This window comes from Scyliorhinus torazame, chromosome 7 (assembly GCF_047496885.1).
Source record: "Scyliorhinus torazame isolate Kashiwa2021f chromosome 7, sScyTor2.1, whole genome shotgun sequence".
Classification (NCBI taxonomy): domain Eukaryota; kingdom Metazoa; phylum Chordata; class Chondrichthyes; order Carcharhiniformes; family Scyliorhinidae; genus Scyliorhinus; species Scyliorhinus torazame.
In genome coordinates, this window is record NC_092713.1 from 246,745,253 (window position 1) to 246,767,275 (window position 22,023).

General features: G+C 49.1%; 1 protein-coding gene across 5 annotated transcripts in view; it reads right to left on the minus strand.

Moving 5' to 3' along the window:
- Nucleotides 1-22,023, minus strand: part of LOC140426929 (protein phosphatase 3 catalytic subunit alpha-like) — a 603,583-nt gene that overhangs the window by 33,602 nt on the left and 547,958 nt on the right. For all 5 annotated transcript variants that reach the window (XM_072512224.1, XM_072512223.1, XM_072512226.1 and 2 more), the window contains one exon: nt 18,329-18,426. In XM_072512224.1, coding sequence (XP_072368325.1) covers nt 18,329-18,426 — 98 coding nt within the window. The remainder of the gene's footprint in view (nt 1-18,328; nt 18,427-22,023) is intronic.

Genomic DNA, 22,023 nt, shown 5'->3' on the forward strand with positions numbered 1-22,023 from the left:
GTGATCTTGGGTACAGCCACTTAGGTTGTGCTACAGAACAACAACCAGATTGAAGAGAGTGCAAAATGTAACTGTGGAAAAGATAAACATTGATTTTGGAGGCAGCAATGCATTTAAGGACTTGAGGGAAAGGGAGATTACAGGTGGAGCAGTGCTTTGCAAGTGAGAATTGATTGAAGCGGATTCTTTAGGAGTGTAATAATGATGGTTGAAGCGAGTGGAGGACATTGGGGGACTGAAGAGAGGGAACCATTTACAGTGCTAGTTAGCATGGGTGGAATGAATTCTCCCAACCTGACCATGGCAGGTTTGTTGACGGGTGGGCACGGAGAATTTGTCGAGAGCAAGAAAAGTCAGAAACTCACTGGCGTAAATTAACCTTGCCATTCTCCCAAAGACAGGTTGGTCATTCTGCTGCTCGTTTGCATTTCATGAATGTTCATTGATATGGTTTCCTGCTGGTGTGCTGTCAGGCCTTCAATCTTGTGTCACGCTATTGGGAAATCATGTTGGTGTCAAACCCTATTGCTAAAGATTGTCGTACACAAGACAGTATACGGTTCACCAGAGACTTTGAGATGAGTGCAACAAAGGCTTTGTCATGGTGCTGTACGCCACTTTACCAGGGCAGACAGGTTCCTACCCTCCATCTGAATGCCGTGCTGGTCTTCATGGACAGCACCGTGCTGCCATGCACCTTTCTGTGTCACCCTTTCAGTTCAGTACTGCGCCTGGGGTTGGAAAATGCAATGGGTGTCCTTTCTCCTGGTGCCACATAACAGTGTCTATCTGGACAGCACTGTGCTGTGGCGCTCATACAACTGCGGCAACAAAAGTCTAAAGGTCGACTGGGGGGGGGGGGGGGGGGGGGGGAAGAGTGCAAGATGAGAGAAGAGGGGTGCCTGAACAAGACAAGAGGGGCAATGTGGAAGGAGTGTTGTGCAAGAAGGGTGGGGTAGGTTGAGGGCTCATGATGGCAGGCAAAGGGGTAAGGAGATGGATAAAGACGACAAATAATGGAAGGCAGAGGGAAGACCCCGGGAAGGGAGCTGGAGTCCAACAAAGTTGTATGAAAAGCTCACAAACAAGGGGGTCAAAAGGATACCACATACTTAGGGAATGCACAAAAACTCCAGATGTGTTAGGTAGAGGTTCAAGTTGGACATGGGTTCTTCGCAGTTGATGAGCTCGGGGCAGGCGGGGGCAATGGGATGTTGAATTGAGGAACAGACTTCTTCTTGAGGCTGCTAGCTTTGTCCCTCTGGGTTACTGACATTCTGCATGATCTGGTGAGGAAAGATGGGCTGGAGAGAGCGACATGAGTGTGCTAAACCGTTATTTAAATATGGCGCCTGGACTTCAAACCAGTCAGCTGAGGGCAGGCAGACGAATCAGCTGGCAGCCTGCCTGGAGTCAGAGAGGAACTTGCCTTTGAACAATTAATTGGGTTACAAGCTCAGAATCTGGCATAAGATCCCGCCATTCTGGTTGGTGGGACAAGCGTCGCTGGAGCCACCCACCACCACACATTATGGCAGAATTCTGCCTCGAGACCGTAGGGAGTAGTCAGGGAGTCGATCATTTTTGGGAATCATAGATCATAGAATTTACAGTGCAGAAGGAGGCCATTCGGCCCATCGAGTCTGCACAGGCTCTTGGAAAGAGCACCACTTAAGCCCACACCTCCACCCTATTCTGTAACCCAGCAACTCCATCTAACCTAAGGGGCAATTTATCATGGCCAATCCACCTAACCTGCACGTCTTTGGACTGTGGGAGGAAACCGGAGCACCCGGAGGAAACCCACGCACACAAGGGGAGAACGTGCAGACTCCACACAGACAGTGGCCCAAGCGGGAATCGAACCTGGGACCCTGGCACTGTGAAGCCATAGTGCTATCCACTTGTACTACCATGCTGCCCACAATGGAATCAAGTGAGCTTTGAAAGAAGCAAAAAGTGATAGGAGAGGAAAAGAAGGAAAGCAAAAAAGACAGCTAAATGAATGGCCCTAATATGGTGGCAAAACAATCCGCACAAGCTTCGTGCACTTGTGATTAGAAATGAGGGTGGAGTTCCTTAAGCCGACATTTGCCAGTAGAGAGAAGGATGCTTTTCAGGATAACCATTGAGAATTCGGGGTTTTGGCAGAATGAGGCTCATTACTCTTGATGTAGCCTAGCCAGATCTGGTTCTGCATCAGATCTGCTGATGTTTGTGTCCCGTGGCCTTGACAGAGTGAAGATAGGGTCCATCCCAAAGGAAATTAGCAGGATTGGGGAGGTTTTGCTGAGGGAAAGGCATCAAGGTAATGGAGCGATTGAGCAAATCACTAAAAATACAATGAAGTCCATAACTAAGTGTCATGTGAGGGTACCTTTAAGAAATGGGTGTTTAAGAAATGTACCTTTAAGAAATGGGTGTTTATCAGTGATCTCAGGGTGTGGGTGGAGCTGGGCTGTCTGTCAGCTTTTTTACTTTCGTTTTAGGCTGTTTGCTGCAGGGTGTGTTATGGTTTCATTTTCAGAGCTGGATAGCTGCAGTCACAGCTCGAAGGTCTATCAGAGTGTCTCTCTGTAATCTCAAGACTGTAAATCGATCCTGGTGATTTAAAACTAATAACAGCAGTGACTTTAACCTGATGTGTTTCTGGTAAAACGTGTTTTAAGTCTTATGGATGTTAAAAGGAAAGCTTAAAGGATTACCTAAGTGTTGTATTCTTTGGGGGTAGTATTTGAATTAATGGTTGCTAAGATGTTCACTGTATGTTTTAAAAAGGTTAACTTGAGTTCATAGAATAAACATAGTTTTGCTTTAAAAAATGTTTTTCCATTTCTGCTGTGCCACACCTGTAGAGTCGGCCGTGTGCCCCCCATACCACAATCTATTAAAAGTTGTGGGTCAGGTGAACTCCATGATACACTTTGGGGTTCTCTAAACACTGGCCCATGACAAATTGGGGGCTCGAGGGGGATAGAAGTCTATCTATTGGATTGGCTTAGTGAACTTAAAGACAGTGAGGGGTGAGCATATTGTGGTTGCTTTTCAGGTGTGGTATTTCAGTTTAAGTGGGGAGTGTGTTGTGGACAATGGCTCTTTCAGAGGCTCTGAAGTTTTTGGAGGTGGAGACGGTCAGACGCAGTACCTTACGGACAGAGACTAAAAGCAGACTGTTAGATTTGGCAAAAACATTGCAGTTAACATTACCTGACAAAATGCGAAAAGGTGAGGTAATTATGGCGGTGGCTAAGCATTTAAGGTTGCCTGAGATACAGTTTGACTCATTGGAAATGGCAAAAATTCAGTTACAACTTAAACAAACGGAACATGAGAAAGAATTAAAGCGGCTTGAATACGAAAGGGAGAGAGAAGAAAATAGAAAAAGAGAGAGAAGAAAGGAGAAAAGAAAGAATAGCCCGAACACAACAAAAAGAAAGAGAAAGGGAGATACAGATCATGGAAAAAGAGAAAGGGAGAGAATTTGAACTTCAGAAAATGGCCATGAAACATGACAGTCAGTTAAAATTGGCAGACGTAAAGGGAAACATACAGTTGGATGATAGTGATGAGGATAGTGAGAAAGAGCGTCATAGTCGAAGGCTTGGTGGGGATCTATTTAAATATGTGCAAGCATTGCCAAGGTTTCACGAGAAGGTGGTGGAAGCCTTTTTAATTTCATTTGAGAAGGTAGCTAAACAAACAAAATGGCCACAGGACATGTGGGTATTACTGATTCAAACAAAGCTGGTAGGCATCACTACCGGAGGAGGTATCTGGGCCGTATGAGGAGGTGAAAAAAATCCATCTTTGGTGCATATGAACTAGTGCTGAAGCCTACAGACAAAGGTTTAGAAATTTAAGGAAAGAATTTGGTCAAACATACATGGAGCTTGAAAGGATCAAACAGAGTAATTTTGATAGGTGGATAAGGGCTTTGAAAATAGACCAAACATATGAAGCTCTCAGAGAAATTATACTTTTCGAGGAGTTTAAAAATTCAATTCCTGATGTCGGGAGAAATCATGTGGAAGAGCAGAGGGTTTAAACTTCGAGATTAGTACCAGAAAGGGCAGATGATTATGAATTAGTTCATAAATCAAAGCTTGGATTCCGACAACAGTTACAGCCTGTGAAGGATAGAGAAATACCCAAGTGGTAAAGGCAAAGGTGATCTGATGTACCTCAGATTGAAAAAGTAATCCAGGAGGGTGGAAGAGACATGAAAAGTTTCAATTGTTTTCACTGTAATAAACTAGGCCATGTAAAGTCACAGTGTTGGTGGTTGAAGAAAAGCACTGGGAAGGCTGATGTGGTAAAACAGGATAAGACAGTGGGATTTGTGAAAGTGGTAAAGGAAAGCCCAAGTGAAGCGAAGGAGGGGCAAAATATTGTACAGCCTAATCAAGAAATGATTGATAAGAAGGTGCCAGATCTCTTTGAAGAATTTACTTGTGTGGGTAAAGTTTACTCATGTGTATCAGGAGGAGCAGGTAAAGAAGTCACAATTTTAAGAGATACGGGAGCTAGTCAATCTTAAATGGTAAGAGATGAGAAGTTATGTAGTTTGGGAAGAATGTTGCCAGAAAAGGTGGTAATATGTGGAATTTAGGGGGAGAGGAGCAGTGTTCCATTATATAAGGTAAGGTTGGAAAGTCCAGTGAACAGTGGTGAAGTGGTAGTAGGAGTAACAGAGAAGCTATCTTGTCCAGGAATACAGTTTATCTTGGGTAATGATATAGCTGGATCGCAGGTGGGAGTGATGCCTACTGTGGTCGATAAGCCAGTGCAAAATCAGACAACTGAAGTGTTGAAGGACGAATATCCTGGGATTTTTCCGGATTGTGTAGTAACAAGGTCGCAAAGTCACAAGTTAAGACAAGAGGAGAAATCAAAGAGTGAAGATGAAGTTGAAGTGCAATTATCAGAAATGATTTTTCATCAGATGGTTGAAAAAGAACAAGAACAGGTGGAAGATGAGGCAGGTATTTTTAGTTCAGGAAAATTGACGGAGTTACAACAAAAGATATAGAAATAAAACGGATGTATCAGAAAGCATACATGAAAGAGGAATCTGAGTGTATACCAGAGTGTTATTACCATAAAAGAGATGTCTTGCTGAGAAAATGGAGACCTTTACATATGCAGACGGATGAAAAGTGGGCAGAAGTTCATCAAGTAGTATTGCCTGTAGGGTATAGAAAGGAGATGTTGCGAGTTGCACATGAGGTACCAGTGGGAGGTCACTTGGGAAGAAGGAAAACTCAAGCTAAAATACAAAACATTTTTATTGGTCTGGACTACATAAAAATGTAGTTAAATTTTGTCAATCATGTCATACATGTCAAGTGATAGGGAAACCTCACGCATTGATAAAACCAGCGCCCTTAATACCCATTCCAGCATTTGAGGAACCTTTTACACAGGTCCTAATTGATTGCGTAGGACCACTTCCTGAAACGAAAAGTGGGAATTAATATCTTTTGACGATAATGGATGTGTCTACTAGGTTTCCAGAGGCCATTCCAGTACGTAATATTACAGCTAAAAAGATTGTGGAGGAGTTACTTAAATTCTTTACTAGATATGGACTACCCACAGAAATACAATCGGATCAAGGATCAAATTTTACCTCAAGGTTATTCAAAGAAGTTATGGATATCTTAGGAATAAAACAATTCAAATCAACTGCATACCATCCAGAAACGCAGGGAGCGTTAGAAAGGTGGCATCAGACATTAAAGACAATGTTGAGGGCTTATTGTCATGATTATCAAGAGGATTCGGACAACGCAATTCCATTTGTACTGTTTGCAATTAGGGATGCACCTAATGAGTCAACCAAATTCAGTCCTTTTGAACTAACCTTTGGTCATGTGGTAAGAGGACTGCTTAAATTGATTAAGGAAAAATTGGTGACTGAGAAATCGGAAATTACATTATTGGATTACGTGCCAAATTTTAGGGAACGATTAAATAGAGCAGGTAAATTGGCTGGACACCATTTAAAGGTTGCACATAATGTGATGAAACGGGTCACGGACAAGAAATCCTAAGTTTGTAGTTTTGCCTGTGGAGATAAAGTTTTAGTATTGTTACCAGTGGTGGGTGAACATTTAAAAGCTAGGTTTTGTGGACCTTATCAGATTGAAAGGAAATTAAGTGAGGTGAATTATGTGGTAAAAACGCCGGATAGAAGGAAAACTCACCGAGTGTGTCATGTGAATATACTTAAAAGGTACTTTGAAAGGGAAGGAGAGAAGAAGGAGGAGGTTTTAATGATTCTAACACAAAGTGACGAACCAAATCCCGATGTCTGTGAATTTGGCATACCTCAAATTAAATTGGAAAACGAGGATGTTCTTAAAAATTGGGATAAATTGTTGAGTTACCTTCCAAAGGAAAAACAAACTGACCTGAAAGAGTTATTGATATCACATGGGCAAGTTTGTAGAGATAAATTGGGAAGTGCTAATATGACTATACATGATGTAGATATGGGAAAGGCTGTTCTGATGAAACAACATCCAGATAGACTTAACCCTTTAAAATTGACACAGGTTAACAAAGAGATTGAGAGTATGCTTAAAAATGGCATAATTGAAGAGAGTTGCAGCCAATGGAGCTCACCCATAGTGATGGTGCCTAAACCAGACGGTACCCAACAGTTGTGTGTGGACTATAGAATGGTTAATGCAGTTACAAGAGTGGATTCTTATCCTATCCCATGTTTGGAGGATTACATTGAGAAAGTGGGACAATCAGCTATTATTTCCAAACTGGATTTACTTAAAGGTTACTGGCAGGTACCTTTATCCGAACGGGTGAAGGGGATTTCAGCTTCTGTGACTCCAGATGGTATATACCAATTCAAAGTTATGTCATTTGGCATTAAAAACGCCCCAGCCACATTTCAACGGTTAACTAACAAAGTCGTTTCAGGATTACCCAATTGTGCGGTATACATCGACGATCTGGTAATTTTCAGCCAGACATGGACAGGACATCTGATGTAGTTATTCGATCGACTTCAGGAGGCGGGTGTGGTGATAAACATAACCAAATGTGAATTTGGAAAAGCCCAAGTCACTTTCCTTGGCCATACAATCGGACAGGGTAGAATGGTCACACGGGATGTGAAACCAACTGTTATTGAGGAGATTGCGATACCCTCAAGACAAAGGGAAATAATGCGATTTCTTGGCATGAGTGGATTTGATCGAACATTTGTGCAAAGGTTTTGTCGCGTGATTGCTCCACTGATGGACTTGCTGAAGAAATGTCAAAAATGTCAATGGACAGTGGACTTTCAACAGGCATTTGACTGCCTGAAAGTTGTGATAACCAATGCTCCTGTGGTGGAGAATTACAAGGGATTCTGTGATCAGATTGAACTAAAGTATCTGACTTTAAAGAGACATGCCGAGGCGTAGAGAAATGGATGGATCGTGCAGAGACATTCTTGTTCAACGAGACTGTCAATCGAGAAAAATTTCAGTTGGAAGAAGAACGGGAAAAAAATGGACGATATTATTATATTTGTTTGCATGTGTTGTTTTTTGAAACGAAAAAGTACTCTCTGCATTTCTTAAAGGATACTGAAAAGGTGAAAAATGAAACCATCTTGAAGTTGATGGTTTTTTTTTCTTGGGGGAAGTGTCATGTGAGAGTACCTTTAAGAAATGGGTGTTTAAGAAATGTACCATTAAGAAATGGGTGTTTATCAGTGATGTCAGAGTGTGGGTGGAGCTGGGCTGTCTGTCAGCTTTTTACTTTCATTTTAGGGTGTTTGCTGCAGGGTGTGTTTTAGTTTTGTTTTCAGAGCTGGATAGCTGCAGTCACAGCCAGAAGGTCTGTTAGAGTCTCTCTCTGTAATCTAAAGACTGTAAATCGATCCTGGTGATTTAAAACTAACAAAAGTAGTGGTTTTAACCTGATGTGCTTCTGGTAAAATGTGTTTTAAGTGTTATGGATGTTAAAAGGAAAGCTTAAAGGATTACTTAGTGTTGTATTCTTTGGGGGCTGTATTTGAATTAATGGTTGCTAAGGTGTTCACTGTATGTTTTAAAAAGGTTAACTTGAGTTCATAGAATAAACATTGTTTTGCTTTACAAAATGCTTTTCCATTTCTGCTGTACCACACCTGTAGAGTGGGCCGTGTGCTCCCCATACCACAATCTCTTAAAAGTTGTGGGTCTGGTGAACTCCATGATACACTTTGGGGTTCTCTAAACCTGCCCCATAACACTAAGTAAGAAATTAATTTAAGGTTAATCTTCACTTAACCTGACTCGGGCCCTGCCAGTCAGCCTCTCCATCCCGTCAGCATCGGCACTCCCTCTTGTCCCTCTCCCTACCCCACCTGAAAGAACATCTCTTTCTCCCAGCAAACACACTGCCACTAGTGTTATTTGCTCCTCCAATCATAGACTGTTTCTCTCTTGTGCTTGTGGCGATAGAGGAGTCGCCTGTCACTCGGAATTCATACCTTTTTTCAAAAATTCCTCAGTCTCTATGGGGATCGTAATACATCTTACAAGACCTACAGTACAGAGAGTGAAACACCAACAGCACAGAGAGACAAGAAATTCATTTTTTGGCTTAATTGTTTCAAACTTGCATGTCTTTGATTGTCAGATTTCATTGTAATAAAATCAGATCCTCTCTTATATTTGAAAGGAAATAAACTCAGCAACTGGACAGTGGCATGTGAAGCAATTTCCTCCTGGCACCCCGCTCAAGTTGCAACATGCAGCCTTTATGCACAGCAGAAATCAATAGAAAATAACAAATATTTACTCTGCAGTTTGAAATTGTTCATGCTGCTGGTTTGAATAAAGGGAACAGCATAACTGGCACTGTGATCCACAGCAGGACAGCATCTATGCCAATGCAAAACTTGTGAAACAGAATTCAATCCACAGTGCACTTATATGGTTTTTTTTTTACAAACATCAGGGGCGAAATTCTCCGTTATCGGCGGAAAGTCCGCCGATCGGTGCAAAAAACGGCGCAAATCCGACTTGCGTCACGTCGGAAAAATGGGTCGATAGTCTCCGGCCCGAAATGGGCTAGCAGCGACGTAACGGGATCCGCGCTTGCGCAGTGGTTCACGCCGTGCAGCGTCATACGCGCTGCACAGCGTGACGGCTCATAAGGCCGCGCTGCTCCCCCCCACCCGACTGCAACACCCGACCGCAACACCCGACTGGATGGCTGGCCGTCGCTCAGCCCCGAGGTTCGAGTCACGCGATGTGGAGGCGCTCCTGGACGCGGTGGAGCAGAGGAGGGACGCCCTGTATCCCGGGCACGGCCGTAGAGTTGCCCCACGCCACAGCCGGCGTCTGTGGAGGGAAGTGGCAGAGGCCGTCACCGCTGTGGCCCTGACACCACGGACAGGCACCCAGTGCCACAAGAAGGTGAACGACCTCGTCAGAGCAGGCAGGGTGAGCCTCCCCATATCCCCCCCTCCCCATATCCCCCCTCCCCCATATCCCCCATATCCCCCTCCCCATATCCCCCCCTCCCCCATATCCCCCCTCCCCCATATCCCCCTCCCCATATCCCCCATATCCCCCCTCCCCCATATCCCCATATCCCCCCTCCCCCATATCTCCCCTCCCCCTATCCCCCCTCCCCATATCCCCCCATCCCCATATCCCCCCTCCCCCATATCCCCCCCTCCCCCATATCCCCCATATCCCCCCTCCCCCATATCCCCAAGTGAATATAGCCCTAACCTTAACCTCTGCAATGCACGCGCAACCGATGGCGTGCATTCATATACCTGCCTAACAGTGTTGCCTTTTACCCCTGCCACCCCCCCCCCCCACCCACAGGAGAAGCGCGCACACAACAATAGGGAGCATGTGAGGACTGGAGGAGGCCCCGCTGATGAGAGGCCACTGACCGTACATGAGGAAAGGGCCCTGGAACTGGCTGGTGGACCTGAGGACCGGGAGGTTGCTGATGCAGAGGTCGAGGGCGTAGTAGCAAGTGAGCCACCGACAGCCCGTCCCCATATCCCCCCTCCCCTATATCCCCCTCCCCCGTATCACCTGATCACTGCCTGATGTCTAACCATGCATGCTTCATTGTGTATCGCAGGACCAAACGTCCAGGCACCCATCCCCGCAGATGCAGACCGCCCGCAGGATGCCCCTCGGAGACCACAGGAGACGGAGAGACCCGGACCCTCCAGCATGCGACGCCCGCAGGATGCCCCTCGGAGACCACAGGAAACGGAGAGACCCGGACCCTCCAGCATGCGACGCCCGCAGGATGCCCCTCGGAGACCACGGGAGATGGAGAGACCCGGACCCTCCAGCATGCGACGCCCGCAGGATGCCCCTCGGAGACCACGGGAGACGGAGAGACCAGGACCCTCCAGCATGCGACGCCCGCAGGATGCCCCTCGGAGACCACGGGAGACGGAGAGACCCGGACCCTCCAGCATGCGACGCCCGCAGGATGCCCCTCGGAGACCACAGGAGACGGAAAGACCTGGAGTAACAGGGAGACGACACCCCCGTCACGTGCGGGTGCGACCACCCAGCGATGAGGGGGGCAGCCACAGGCCCCCGTCACATCCGAGCCAGGACACCACTACCCAGGACACCACTACCCGGGACAGCACTACCCAGGACACCCCTACCCGGGACAGCACTACCCAGGAAGACGAAATACCGGACAGTGAGTCAGAGTGGATGGGTGGAGACGAACCCCCACCCCAAAGTGCCATGGACTCAGAGTGGGACGAAGAGCACGACACAACGCCACTGCTGTCACCAACACCCTCCACCATCGCAGAAACACTCACCACGGTTGGGCACTTTAGTGATGAGGCGTCTGGTACACTCACTGGTGCAGACAACACAGCCGTCCCGGTACAGCAGGTGGAGGTAGGAGCAGCAGAGGAGCCGGGCGGTCGGAGGGCAGCCCAGCCCAAGCGAACATCTGCCGCCCAGATGGATCCCGGGTTCCTGCAGTTACCACACCCACACATAGATCCGATGCAACCACCGACCCGGAGACGAGCGAAGAGGGTGACGGGCGGCTTGCGGCGGCTGCGGTCGCAGGTGGAGGAGTCCACCCGCGTCCAGGAGCTGGGAGTGGTGCCGGTCATGCGTGCCACCCAGGCTGACACCGCACGGGTGGCGTCCGCGGTGGAGGCAATGGGTGCGACGGTGTCAGACATGGGGAACGGTTTGCGAGGCCTGGGGCCTTCCGTGCAGGCGGCGTCTGTGGCCCAGGAAATGGCTACCCTCTCACAGGAGGCCATGAGCCAGTGCCAGCGCCAGATGGCAGAGGCGCTCAACGCCATAGCCCAGTCTCTGCAGGCCATGGCCCAGTCTCAGCAGGCCATGGCCCAGTCTCAGCAGGCCATGGCCCATTCTCTGCAGGCCATGGCCCAGTCTCTGCAGGCCATGGCCCAGTCTCTGCAGGCCATGGCCCAGTCTCTGCAGGCCATCGCTGAGGGCATCGGCGCCAGTGGCCATGTGCGAGCCGGCGTCGCACTGTCACAGACAGGGTTTGACAACCCCCTGGGCTCCATGGCTGCAAACCCCTGTCGATACCAGCACGGGCCTCCAGGACTGGCAGCGCCAGATGTCCGGGGGGCGTCGGATGGCCAGTCCGTTCGCATCCCCCACCCATGTAGAGGCCTGGGGGCCATCGGGCACTCCGAGGGAGGAGGAGGTGGTGTGGTCCATCCCGGTTCCGTCTGTAGGGGAGGTCCCGGTACATCACGACACCTCGGACTCCCCCCCCTTCCGTCCCAGGTGCATCGGGTGGGCAACGGGCAGGACAGGCTGGCAGCTCGCCATCCCAGTCGCCAGGGCCGCAGCCTGGCCCATCTAGGCCAGGACGCCCCAGGAAACGGCCGCCAAAGGGATCCAGTGTCAGAGGGCAGGAATCACAGGAGTCCACCTCCAGTTCTGCTGTACCGTCTGGGGAACCACGTAGACATAGTCAAAGGGCCCGTAAGGCCAAACAATTAGACACTGAGTAAGTTGGCACGGGTGCAGGGCACAGATGAGTTTTAGGGGCTAGGGCACGTGCATGAACTCCTTTCGTTATTAAAGTCAATGTTACACCTACCGAAGCTGCCTTTGTGCTCTGTCCAAAGTGTGCGGGGGTGTCATGTACGTTGAGCGCAAGTGTGTGTGTGAGGGGTGGTCTTACCTCAGCCCCAGGTGAGTCTGCCCCCTTCCCCCTGGGCCGCCATCAACATCCCCCGGGCAGAGGACGGGACCGTGCGCTGCAGTGTCACAGCCGCATGCAGGGATGGTCCGGGTGGATGGTGGTACTGTGGCCATGGGTCAGACATAGTCCAACGATGGAGAGCCAGGAGCTCATCGCAGGGCGGGTTGTCATCATCCTCCATGGCCTGCGATAGACACGCGTCCACCCGCAACTGTGTGAGCCCGGCCCGTTGTGCCGCAGGTGGATCGGCAATGGGGGGGGGGGGGGGGGTGCATGCGGGTGGGGTGGGTGAGGGTGCTGGGTGGGTGGATGGGTGGGGGGTGTGGGTGGTCGGCTGTTGCCATGGTGTGCGGTCTGTGGCCATACTATCCGATTCTCACGCCCATCTAGTCAGTGAAGCGGGCGTCTATCAGTCTGTCCCGTGCCCGCTGGGCCAGCCGGTAACGGTGGACAGCCACCCGCCTGTGTCTACCCCGTCTGCCCTGACCATTGCCCCCATCCCCCTCATCTGGGGAGGACTGCGCCTCTTCCTGCTGCTCCTCCACTCCGCCCTCCTCTGCTTGCGGCACATCGCTCCTCTGCTGGGCTATGTTGTGCAGGACGCAGCACACCACAATGATGCGGCCGACCCTATCTGACAGATACTGGAGGGCGCCCCCAGAGAGGTCCAGGCACCTGAAACGCATCTTCAGCACGCCAAAGCACCTCTCGATCACTCCCCTTGTCACTACATGGGCATCATTGTAGCGGTTCTCCGCCTCATTGCAGCGGTTCTCCGCCTCATTGCGTGGCCTCCGTATAGGCGTCATCAGCCACGATCGCAATGGGTAGCCCCTGTCGCCCAGCAACCAGCCCCTCAGCCGGGGATGGCGTCCCTCGTACATGCCGGGGATGGATGACCGCGACAACACGAATGAGTCGTGTACACTGCCTGGGTGACGGGCGCAGACGTGCAGGATCATCATGCGGTGGTCGCAGACCACCTGTACGTTCATCGAATAGGTCCCCTTCCTATTAGTAAACACGGCCCTGTTATCTGCAGGTGGCCGCACGGCGACGTGCGTCCCATCGATCGCGCCCTGGACCATGGGGAACCCGGCCACGGCAGAGAAGCCCACGGCCCGGGCATCTTGGCTGGCCCGGTCCACGGGGAAGCGGATGTAGCGGTGCGCCATGGCATATAGGGCATCTGTCACTGCCCGGATGCACCGATGCACCGATGTCTGCGATATGCCGGACAGGTCCCCACTCGGTGCCTGGAATGACCCCGTTGCATTAAAGTTCAGGGCCACCGTAACCTTGACGGACACGGGGAGAGGGTGTCCCCCGCCAGTGCCACGCGGTGACAGGTGTGCCAGCAGGTGGCTGATGTGTGCCACGGTTTCCCGGCTCATCCGGAGTCTCCTCCTGCATTCCCGGTCCGTGAGGTCCTGGTATGACTGCCGGGGCCGGTACACACGGGGCGCCCTCGGGTGCCTCCGTTGCCGTGGGGCCGCGACGTCCTCCTCCCCCTCCTCGTCCTGTCGGTCAGGTGACCCTCCAGCCTGGGTGGCTGCCGCCTGCCCCTCTGCGGCAGCCTGCGCCGCCTCTCTGGCACGCTCCTCCTCCTCCTCATCCAGGGCAACATAGACATGAGCGGCTGCCACCACGGCGGCCAACATCGCTGGATGATCTGAAAACATGACGGCCTGGTGGGGGGGAGGGGAACGACGACATGTCATCATTGCCCATATCCCCTCCTCCCCCCAGCCAGGTGGCATGGACGGCATGGGTCCAACTGTTGGAGGCTGGCACCTGGCCAGGTGGACCAGCTCACTTGCCTTCCCATCCCCCTCCTCGGCACGGACCCCCCCCCAACCTCCACCCCAGCACGGACCCCCCCCCCCCAACCTCCACCCCGGCACGGAACCCCCCCCAACCTCCACCCCGGCACGGACTCCCCCCAACCTCCACCCCAGCACGGACCCCCCCCAACCCCCAACCTCCACCCCAGCACGGACCCAACCCCCAACCTCCACCCCAGCACGGACCCCCCCCACCCCCAACCTCCACCCCAGCACGGACCCCCCCCCAACCCCCAACCTCCACCCCAGCACGGACCCCCCCCCAACCTCCACCCCGGCACGGACCCCCCCCAACCTCCACCCCAGCACGGACCCCCCCCCCCAACCTCCACCCCGGCACGGACCCCCCTCAACCTCCACCCCAGCACGGACCCCCACCAACCTCCAACCACCACCCCAGCACGGACCCCCCCCCCAACCTCCACCCCGGCACGGACACCCCCCAACCTCCACCCCAGCACGGACCCCCCCCCCAACCTCCACCCCGGCACGGACCCCCCCCTAACCTCCACCCCAGCACGGACCCCCCCCCCCAACCCCCAACCTCCACCCCAGCACGGACCCCCCCCCCAACCTCCACCCCGGCACGGAGCCCCCCCCCATCCCCCTTCCCGGCACGGACCCCCCTCCCGGCACTCCCCCGGAGCCCAGCCTACTCTAACCACCCCCCCCCCCGCCGCACACACACACACACACAACCCGAGACACACCTCTCCTCACGCAATCGGACTGCGGCCACGCCATTTCCTGCCCAGAGCCAACCCCCCAGGCCGTCACTCACCTCCTCGCTGGTCGGCGTGAGCCTGGAGCACCGGGTCACGCCGATGAAAAGGAGGCTTGATTCACGTCGACGTGAACGGTCATCACGTCGACGGGACTTCGGCCCATCCGGAAGGGAGAATATCGGCAGGCCGAAAATCGGCTGCCTTGCGCAGACCCGTGACATTCTCCGCGGCAGCGGCGCCATTAACGCCCCGCCGACCTTTCTCCCTTCGGAGACTTCGGCGGGGGCGGGATTCACGGCGGCCAACGGCCATTCTCCGACCCTCTGGGGGGTCGGAGAATGACGCCCCAGGAATCTCGGGGCAGATATTTAACACTGGCATTGTCCACAAAGCAAAGCGAGTAGCAGCGCAACCTTCAGAGGTTTCAATGACTGTTTTGGGAGACCATGTGAAAATGTGAGGTAATTACAATAGTTGTCTCAGACTCTGCAGTCTCTGTCCTCGCATTTATATTCTAACTGTAGATTATGCAATCACTATTTTTTACAGACTTGTTCAACCTGGGGAGGGGGTGGGGGGGGGGAAGAGGGAGGATATTTCCATTTTTCTCACAGAAGAGGCTGACAAACAAATCTCAAATGCACAACATTAAACTGAATTTTTTTTAAATTTGCATTATTAAGAAAAGTAACGACATGCTGAACAAAAGTTAAGCATTGTGAAAGCAATAAATTGTAAAATTAAGAAAAGAGTAATGAATAAAGTTCACCAGAGTGTGAGTAGTTCAGAGTGTGCATGTCGGGCTCTCTTCCAGTTTCACGGTGCTCATTCACTCACCTTCACCAACTGTGAGAGTGGGTACTAATGTGTGTTGGTGTGTATTGATGAGAGTGAGTGAGAAACCAGAGACTGAGAGTAAGGCAGAGACACACTCACATTCGCTCATTCGCATACAAATACACATTCTCACACACACTCTCACTCCCACACACACGCATTCACTCCCAGACACACCCACACCCACTCTCACACTCACTCCCCCACACACACAGACATTCACTCCCACACTCACTCCCACACACACAGACATTCACTCCCACGCACTCACTCCCACACAAGTGCATTCACTCCCACACACGCGCACTCACTCCCACACAGACACACACACCGACACACATAGTCACACACACCCACACTCTCAGACACACACACATTCACTCCCCCACGAACACATAGTCACTCCCACACACAACACATAATCACTCCCATACACACACACACTCACTCAATCAATCCCACTCACTCATTCAATCTCTCACACATGCAAGCAGGCCTCTTTCCCCCTGCCCACCCCTTCTCCGGGCTCTGCTGCATCTCACTCTTGGGCCTCGCAGCCAGCCTCACCTTCCCAGTACCCTGGCAGCTAGCCTTGCCTTCCCGGGGCCCCGGCAACCAGTCTCGGGCCCTGCCAGTCAGCCTCTCCATCCCGCCAGCATCGGCACTCCCTCTTGTCCCTCTCCCTACCCCACCTGAAAGAACATCTCTTTCTCCCAGCAAACACACTGCCACTAGTGTTATTTGCTCCTCCAATCATAGACTGTTTCTCTCTTGTGCTTGTGGCGAGAGAGGAGTCGCCTGTGATTGGAATAGCAACTCCTTGTCGAACCTTACACTCCAACTTATCTGTTTGATCGGCATTTTGAAAACTGGCTCCAGGGGCCACTTCGAGGGGCTTTGGGGGCCTGATGCTGCCCATGAGTTGGACAAGTCTACTTCATCAAATCAAAACATTTATAATTTATTTGGGAAATTAAAATTGATACTCCTTCATATAATGTCAATTGTAATATATGTTTGTCTAAAATGAAACAATCTGTGGTGTTTTTAAAAAAAATTCCAAATAAGGGGCAATTTAGCGTGGCCAATCCACCTACCCTGCACATCTTTGGGTTGTGGGGGTGAGACCCATACAGACATGGGGAGAATGTGCAAACTCCACACGGACAGTGACCCGGGGTCGGGATCGCACCTGGGTCCTTGGTGCTGTGAACAGCAGTGCCACCCTTGTCTTACACAATGATAATGCTGCATTGTGAAACAGCAGAATGGTGCATGAGATTCTGTGGCATGCTGCATAACTGTCATAAAATTACTCTCCTGTATTGTCAGAAATATCTACCTTTCGTCTCAATATATTACATTTCTTTTTAACACAAGGACAGTTTGGGGGAAAAAAATCAATATTTTGAAAAGTTTGAAAAATCTTCACATCCTTAGATCTTCTTATAAACTTTTATCCTTTTTGCCTCTGAGTAACTAATTTAGTAACATCCAGATTTCTCAGTCATATTACACATTTCAAGATCTCAGAATTGTGATGCAGAACCTTTAGTGAAGTTCATTTGTACAGGAAACATTAAACGTAATTTAATGAGAACTGTTAGACAGTGGTCATTTTAATAAATGATCTGTTATTTGGCCATTCAGGTGAGCTTAAGTTTAGCAGAGATAATAATAATAATTGTCACAAGTAGGCTTACATTAACACCGCAATGAAGTTACTGTGAAAAGCCCCTAGTTGCCACATTCCGACGCCCTACTGATGGCTACGATGAAAACAGAATAAAACAAGAGTAATGTGACCACCCATTTACTTTTTCAGTCAAGGGGAAGAAATGGCATTTAAATAAAGTATTATGGTTTAGAGTTAGGAGAAGAGCAATGACTGGAGTCAGGAGTGCGAATTTCCATTTATGTACAACAGAGAGACAGATTACACCAATATTGATGGAATGAGCTCCAACCTTGCATCACTGATTTAAATTTTTTAGCATGTTTTAGCATTTGCAATGCCAGTTGTCAATAACTAAATTTATGGTCCTGATCTAATGTTCATTTCTAAGATGTAAAGGCACCCTGTGGCTGACTTACATTATGCATTACTATAAAATAAATTACCAGTAGACTATTGTGCCAACAACCTGCACTAATAAAAAATTATCTTTCCAAAGCTATCACCCACTGTCCGACCCCCAGAATAATTACGCTCCATTGGTACTTAAATCCCCATCATGTTGGGACAGCCCAGCGGCATAATGCAATAATATGCTGCCATGCTGTACCACAGAGTGGCAAAACATGGGTTTGTTTCGACAGTTCCTTAAACTGTGAAATCTCAACTTCTGCATGGCCTTTCCTCAGAGCATAATTGTGTACAATATGCTTGAAGAAAGCAACAAATATTTTTTTTAATTGTCCATATTTTGTACGAGTCAATAAGTTACTTCATATCCAATGTAAATATTACTGGCATTCAAAACACTAAATAACTGTACAAATTTCCCTCATTGGTTTAACTCTGCTTATAATAGGGAACAACTACTTTGTGGACAGCATTAAGTTCATAAAAGAAAAATCCTCAAAAGACAACCTGAAAGAGAATTTTTAAGTCATCCCAATAAGAATCGACAAACAATAATAAAAGTTTCTTGTCATCAGGGTACAAATTACTTAGGCACAGTAAAGCATTAGGAAGGATGGACTGCTAAGCACACCAACCGCTTTGTAAGGTCTGTTTGCCTCCAGACAGCACTCCACTGGGCAGCATACCGGTTGGCGTCAGGCCTTTTAAAGTTAAAACACTCTCGCTCTCCTCTCTGAAAAATAGACCAAACAAGTATGTTTTTTACTGCGTTCACCCATAAATTTCTTCTTTAAACCTCCTTCAATTATAGACTCTTAATATAAGTGAGCCACTTACTGTAAAATTAGACTCCTGAATCCGTGATTGCACTGAGAATAATTACTACAAAAGTAGTGTCCATCCCCTTGAATCCCACTCATGAATTCTTCAGCCAATTGGTTTCAGAATAACAGGGCAAAGTCAAGTTGTTTGTCAACTGAGCATATCATATGGGTGGCATTTAATCCCTGCCAGCTGGAGAGCCAGCAAAGGCTTTGTGTTAAGCCTTTTTTGAATACGTTCTTGGGATGTGGGCATCACTGGTTGGGCCAGCATTTGTTGCCCGTCGCTAATTGTCATTGAACTGAGTGTCTTGGGGGGCAGATAAGAGTCAACTGCATCACTGTATGGTTCTGGAGTCACATGCAGGACAGAGCGGGTAAGGAAGGCAGATTTCCTCCCTAAAAGACATTAGTGAACCAGATGGGTTTTTACAACAATCAGCAATGGTTTCATGGTCATCATTAGACTTATAATTCCAGATTTGTATTGAATTCAAATTCCACCATCTGCCATGGAGCGATTTGAACCTGGGACTCCAGAGCATTAGTGTGGGTCTCTGGGTTACTAGTCCAGTGACAATACCACTGCCTGCCACCTTCCCAGATGGGGTTACTCCTTTGGGTAAGGCCCACCGGAATTAAGATCAGAGCATTGATCGTCTTCCTGGAGATCAAGGACTCCGGGACTGAAATCCCGCCCGGCGAAAAGTGCCAGCCTCAAACCTTGCCGGCAGTGCGTGGGGAAAATCTTAGGATCACTGAGGGTCTAAGGCCCAGAGGTGAGTGAGGGCGGGCTGGAACTTGTGGGGCACGGATCACCAGAGAGGGGGGGGAAAGGAGGTCAGGAGCAAGTGCAAGAGGATAGTACTCAGAGGCCTCTTCCTGCCTTGCTGATGCTGGGTCCCTCAATCAGGCAACGAGTGCCTGACAACAAGGGATCCATCTGGGAGCTCACAATTAACCCATCAAGGCTTGCTTTTAGGGCATTCTGCATGATGACTGCCTTGCCCTTCCGGTGGCAGGATGAAGAATTTAAGTGGGCATTTATTGCCTACTCAAGGGCTTCAACTGGTAGCAGGGCAGAAAGGTCTTCCACGAGCCTTCCAGGCCCAGCACCAGACTTAATCAAGACAGGTTGAGGAAGACTGTGCGGTCACCATCTTCCACCCTCCCATGCATGCCCAATCTATCTAACCTGCACATATTTGGACTGTAGGAGGAAACCAGAGCACCCAGAGGAAACCCACGCAGACACTGGGAGAACATGCAAACACCACACAGACAGTCAGCCAAGGCAAGAATCGACCCTGGGTGCCTTGTGTACGAGGTAGCAGTGCTAACCACTGTGCCACCATGCCAATTAGAACAGATCAGAACATCTGCTGGGGAAATTGAAGAAGATCGTGAGTATGTGGAGACAAAATTGGCTAACGGAATGAAAAGAGCTGAAGTAAATTGCTATTTTTAGACTAGAGTGAGGTATAAAGTGGTATTTCAGAGGGTTCAGTACTAGATCCATTGTTGTTTTTTAGTTACTTGGACTGGCAAGTAGAGAGCACAACTTTGAAATTTGCCGATGCCATGAAACTTGGAAGTGTAGTGAACAGGGAGAAAGATGTAATAGACATCAAGAAGGCATTGATCGCCTTGTGCAATGGATGGACACATGGCAGATAAAATTTGAAGCAGGGATGTATGAAGTGATTCACTTTGGTTGGAAAAATGAGGAGAGGCAATATAAACCAAATGGTACAATTTTTACAGAGGTGCGAGGTCATAGAAACCGGAGGTGTATGTACTCAAGTCTTTGAAAGCAACAGGATAAATTGAGAAGGTTATTAAAAAATGACACACAGGATCCTTGGCATAATATCTAAATAGAGGCAAAAGCAAAGAATCATATAATCCCTATGGTGCAGAAAGAGGCCATTCAGCCCAGTGAGTCTGCACCGACACTTCGAAAGACCACTCTACCTCGGCTCAATTCCCCGCCCTGTAACCCCACCCTACGGGGCAATTTAGCATGGCCAATCCACCAACCATCACATCTTTGGACTGTTGGAGGAAACCCACGCAGACACAGGGAGAAGGTGCATACACCGCACAGAAGCTACTTCTGCTCACCCTCATCTTACTGCTATCTCACACCCATGCCTCACTGTTACCGTTCACAAATTCTGTCCTTCCATCTTCTTAACTCTTCCATGTCTCACATTTATAACTCTTTGCTTTCTCTTTTCAAAAGGAAACAGAGCTCCAGGGCGATGCAGAGAAGTAAGATGTGACCAGCCAGTGATAACCACCTTCCCACCCATTGACAGTGCATGCCCACCAGGGCCAGAATGAAGGAGGTCTTACTCCAGAAATTTGCAAGTGTCAATGGAGACCTGCTGCGAATACCTGAGCCTCTTAAGGCACTGGTGCTCAACCATGCTGAGACAGCTGATCCGCTGCCTTTAGGTTCTTTGATTTGGGCTTTTCTCCTTTGGGTTGGATCTCTGTACCCATCTTCTATATCCTGTGGGAGGACCATGTGGCTGAATAGAAGGAATCTGGTGTAGTTGCTGCTGTCTCTCCTGCTGCTTCAAGTGCTGCCAGTGTTGTTGCTACTGCTGCTATGTCACTCATCGGAAGTCCAAGTTAGAACTGCATAACCTGTTCCCATGCTGCAGTGAAAGCTGACAGCAGGGAAGTGCAAATCAAGGTGAGTAAAGTGTGAGATACGTGCAATTACTTCAGAAAGTTTGAAGTCATGTTACGATTCCAGTTGGTGCTACTGCTGGATGGGAATATTCCAGAATGGAACCGTAGCTCAAAAGATCGTAACTTTTATCTTTTTTTTAAGAGGACATGGAGGAACAGAGCCACAGGGCAGCTAATTAGTTTTCAACAATAACAAAAAAAACATATATTAAACATGGAAAGTTGGATTACAGTGCAATACTCCTTAGCTCCCCCCATAGTTTCACAAAGTATGCAGTTTTCGAAGATAACATCCCACTCTGAACCAAATGGCCGATGCCACTCAACTGATCTTTCATGGATTTCTTTCACAATCCCCTCCCCCCCAGCTGACTGTCACATGAGGGTTTCCAAACGCCACTCCCCCAAAAGACACAGTGTAAAGTCTTCTTTCAAATAATGTTTTCCATCAGCTATTTGAATTGAGAATCCACTCCAGGTTTTCCAACTATCCCTTCAAACAAATCTTTTACTCCATCTTTAACAAGGAATATAGCACCAGGTTTTCCAGCTCACCTTTTAGGCTCCCTTTATCTTGAATTGCAACATACATCCAAAATTCTGCACAAACTCAGGTACTCAGTCCCCAACAGAATATTATTGCTTCAAAAACTGGAAATAAGGACGTCAAATCTTACAATTGCTTCAAATATGTGGCTTGTCTGTAGCCAACCTCATCTGTTCTTCTTTTCCCAGGTCTAACTTTAACATCCATAAACAGTATCTGTTCCAAAGGCAATTCCCTATGATCCCTTTAACTTCAATAT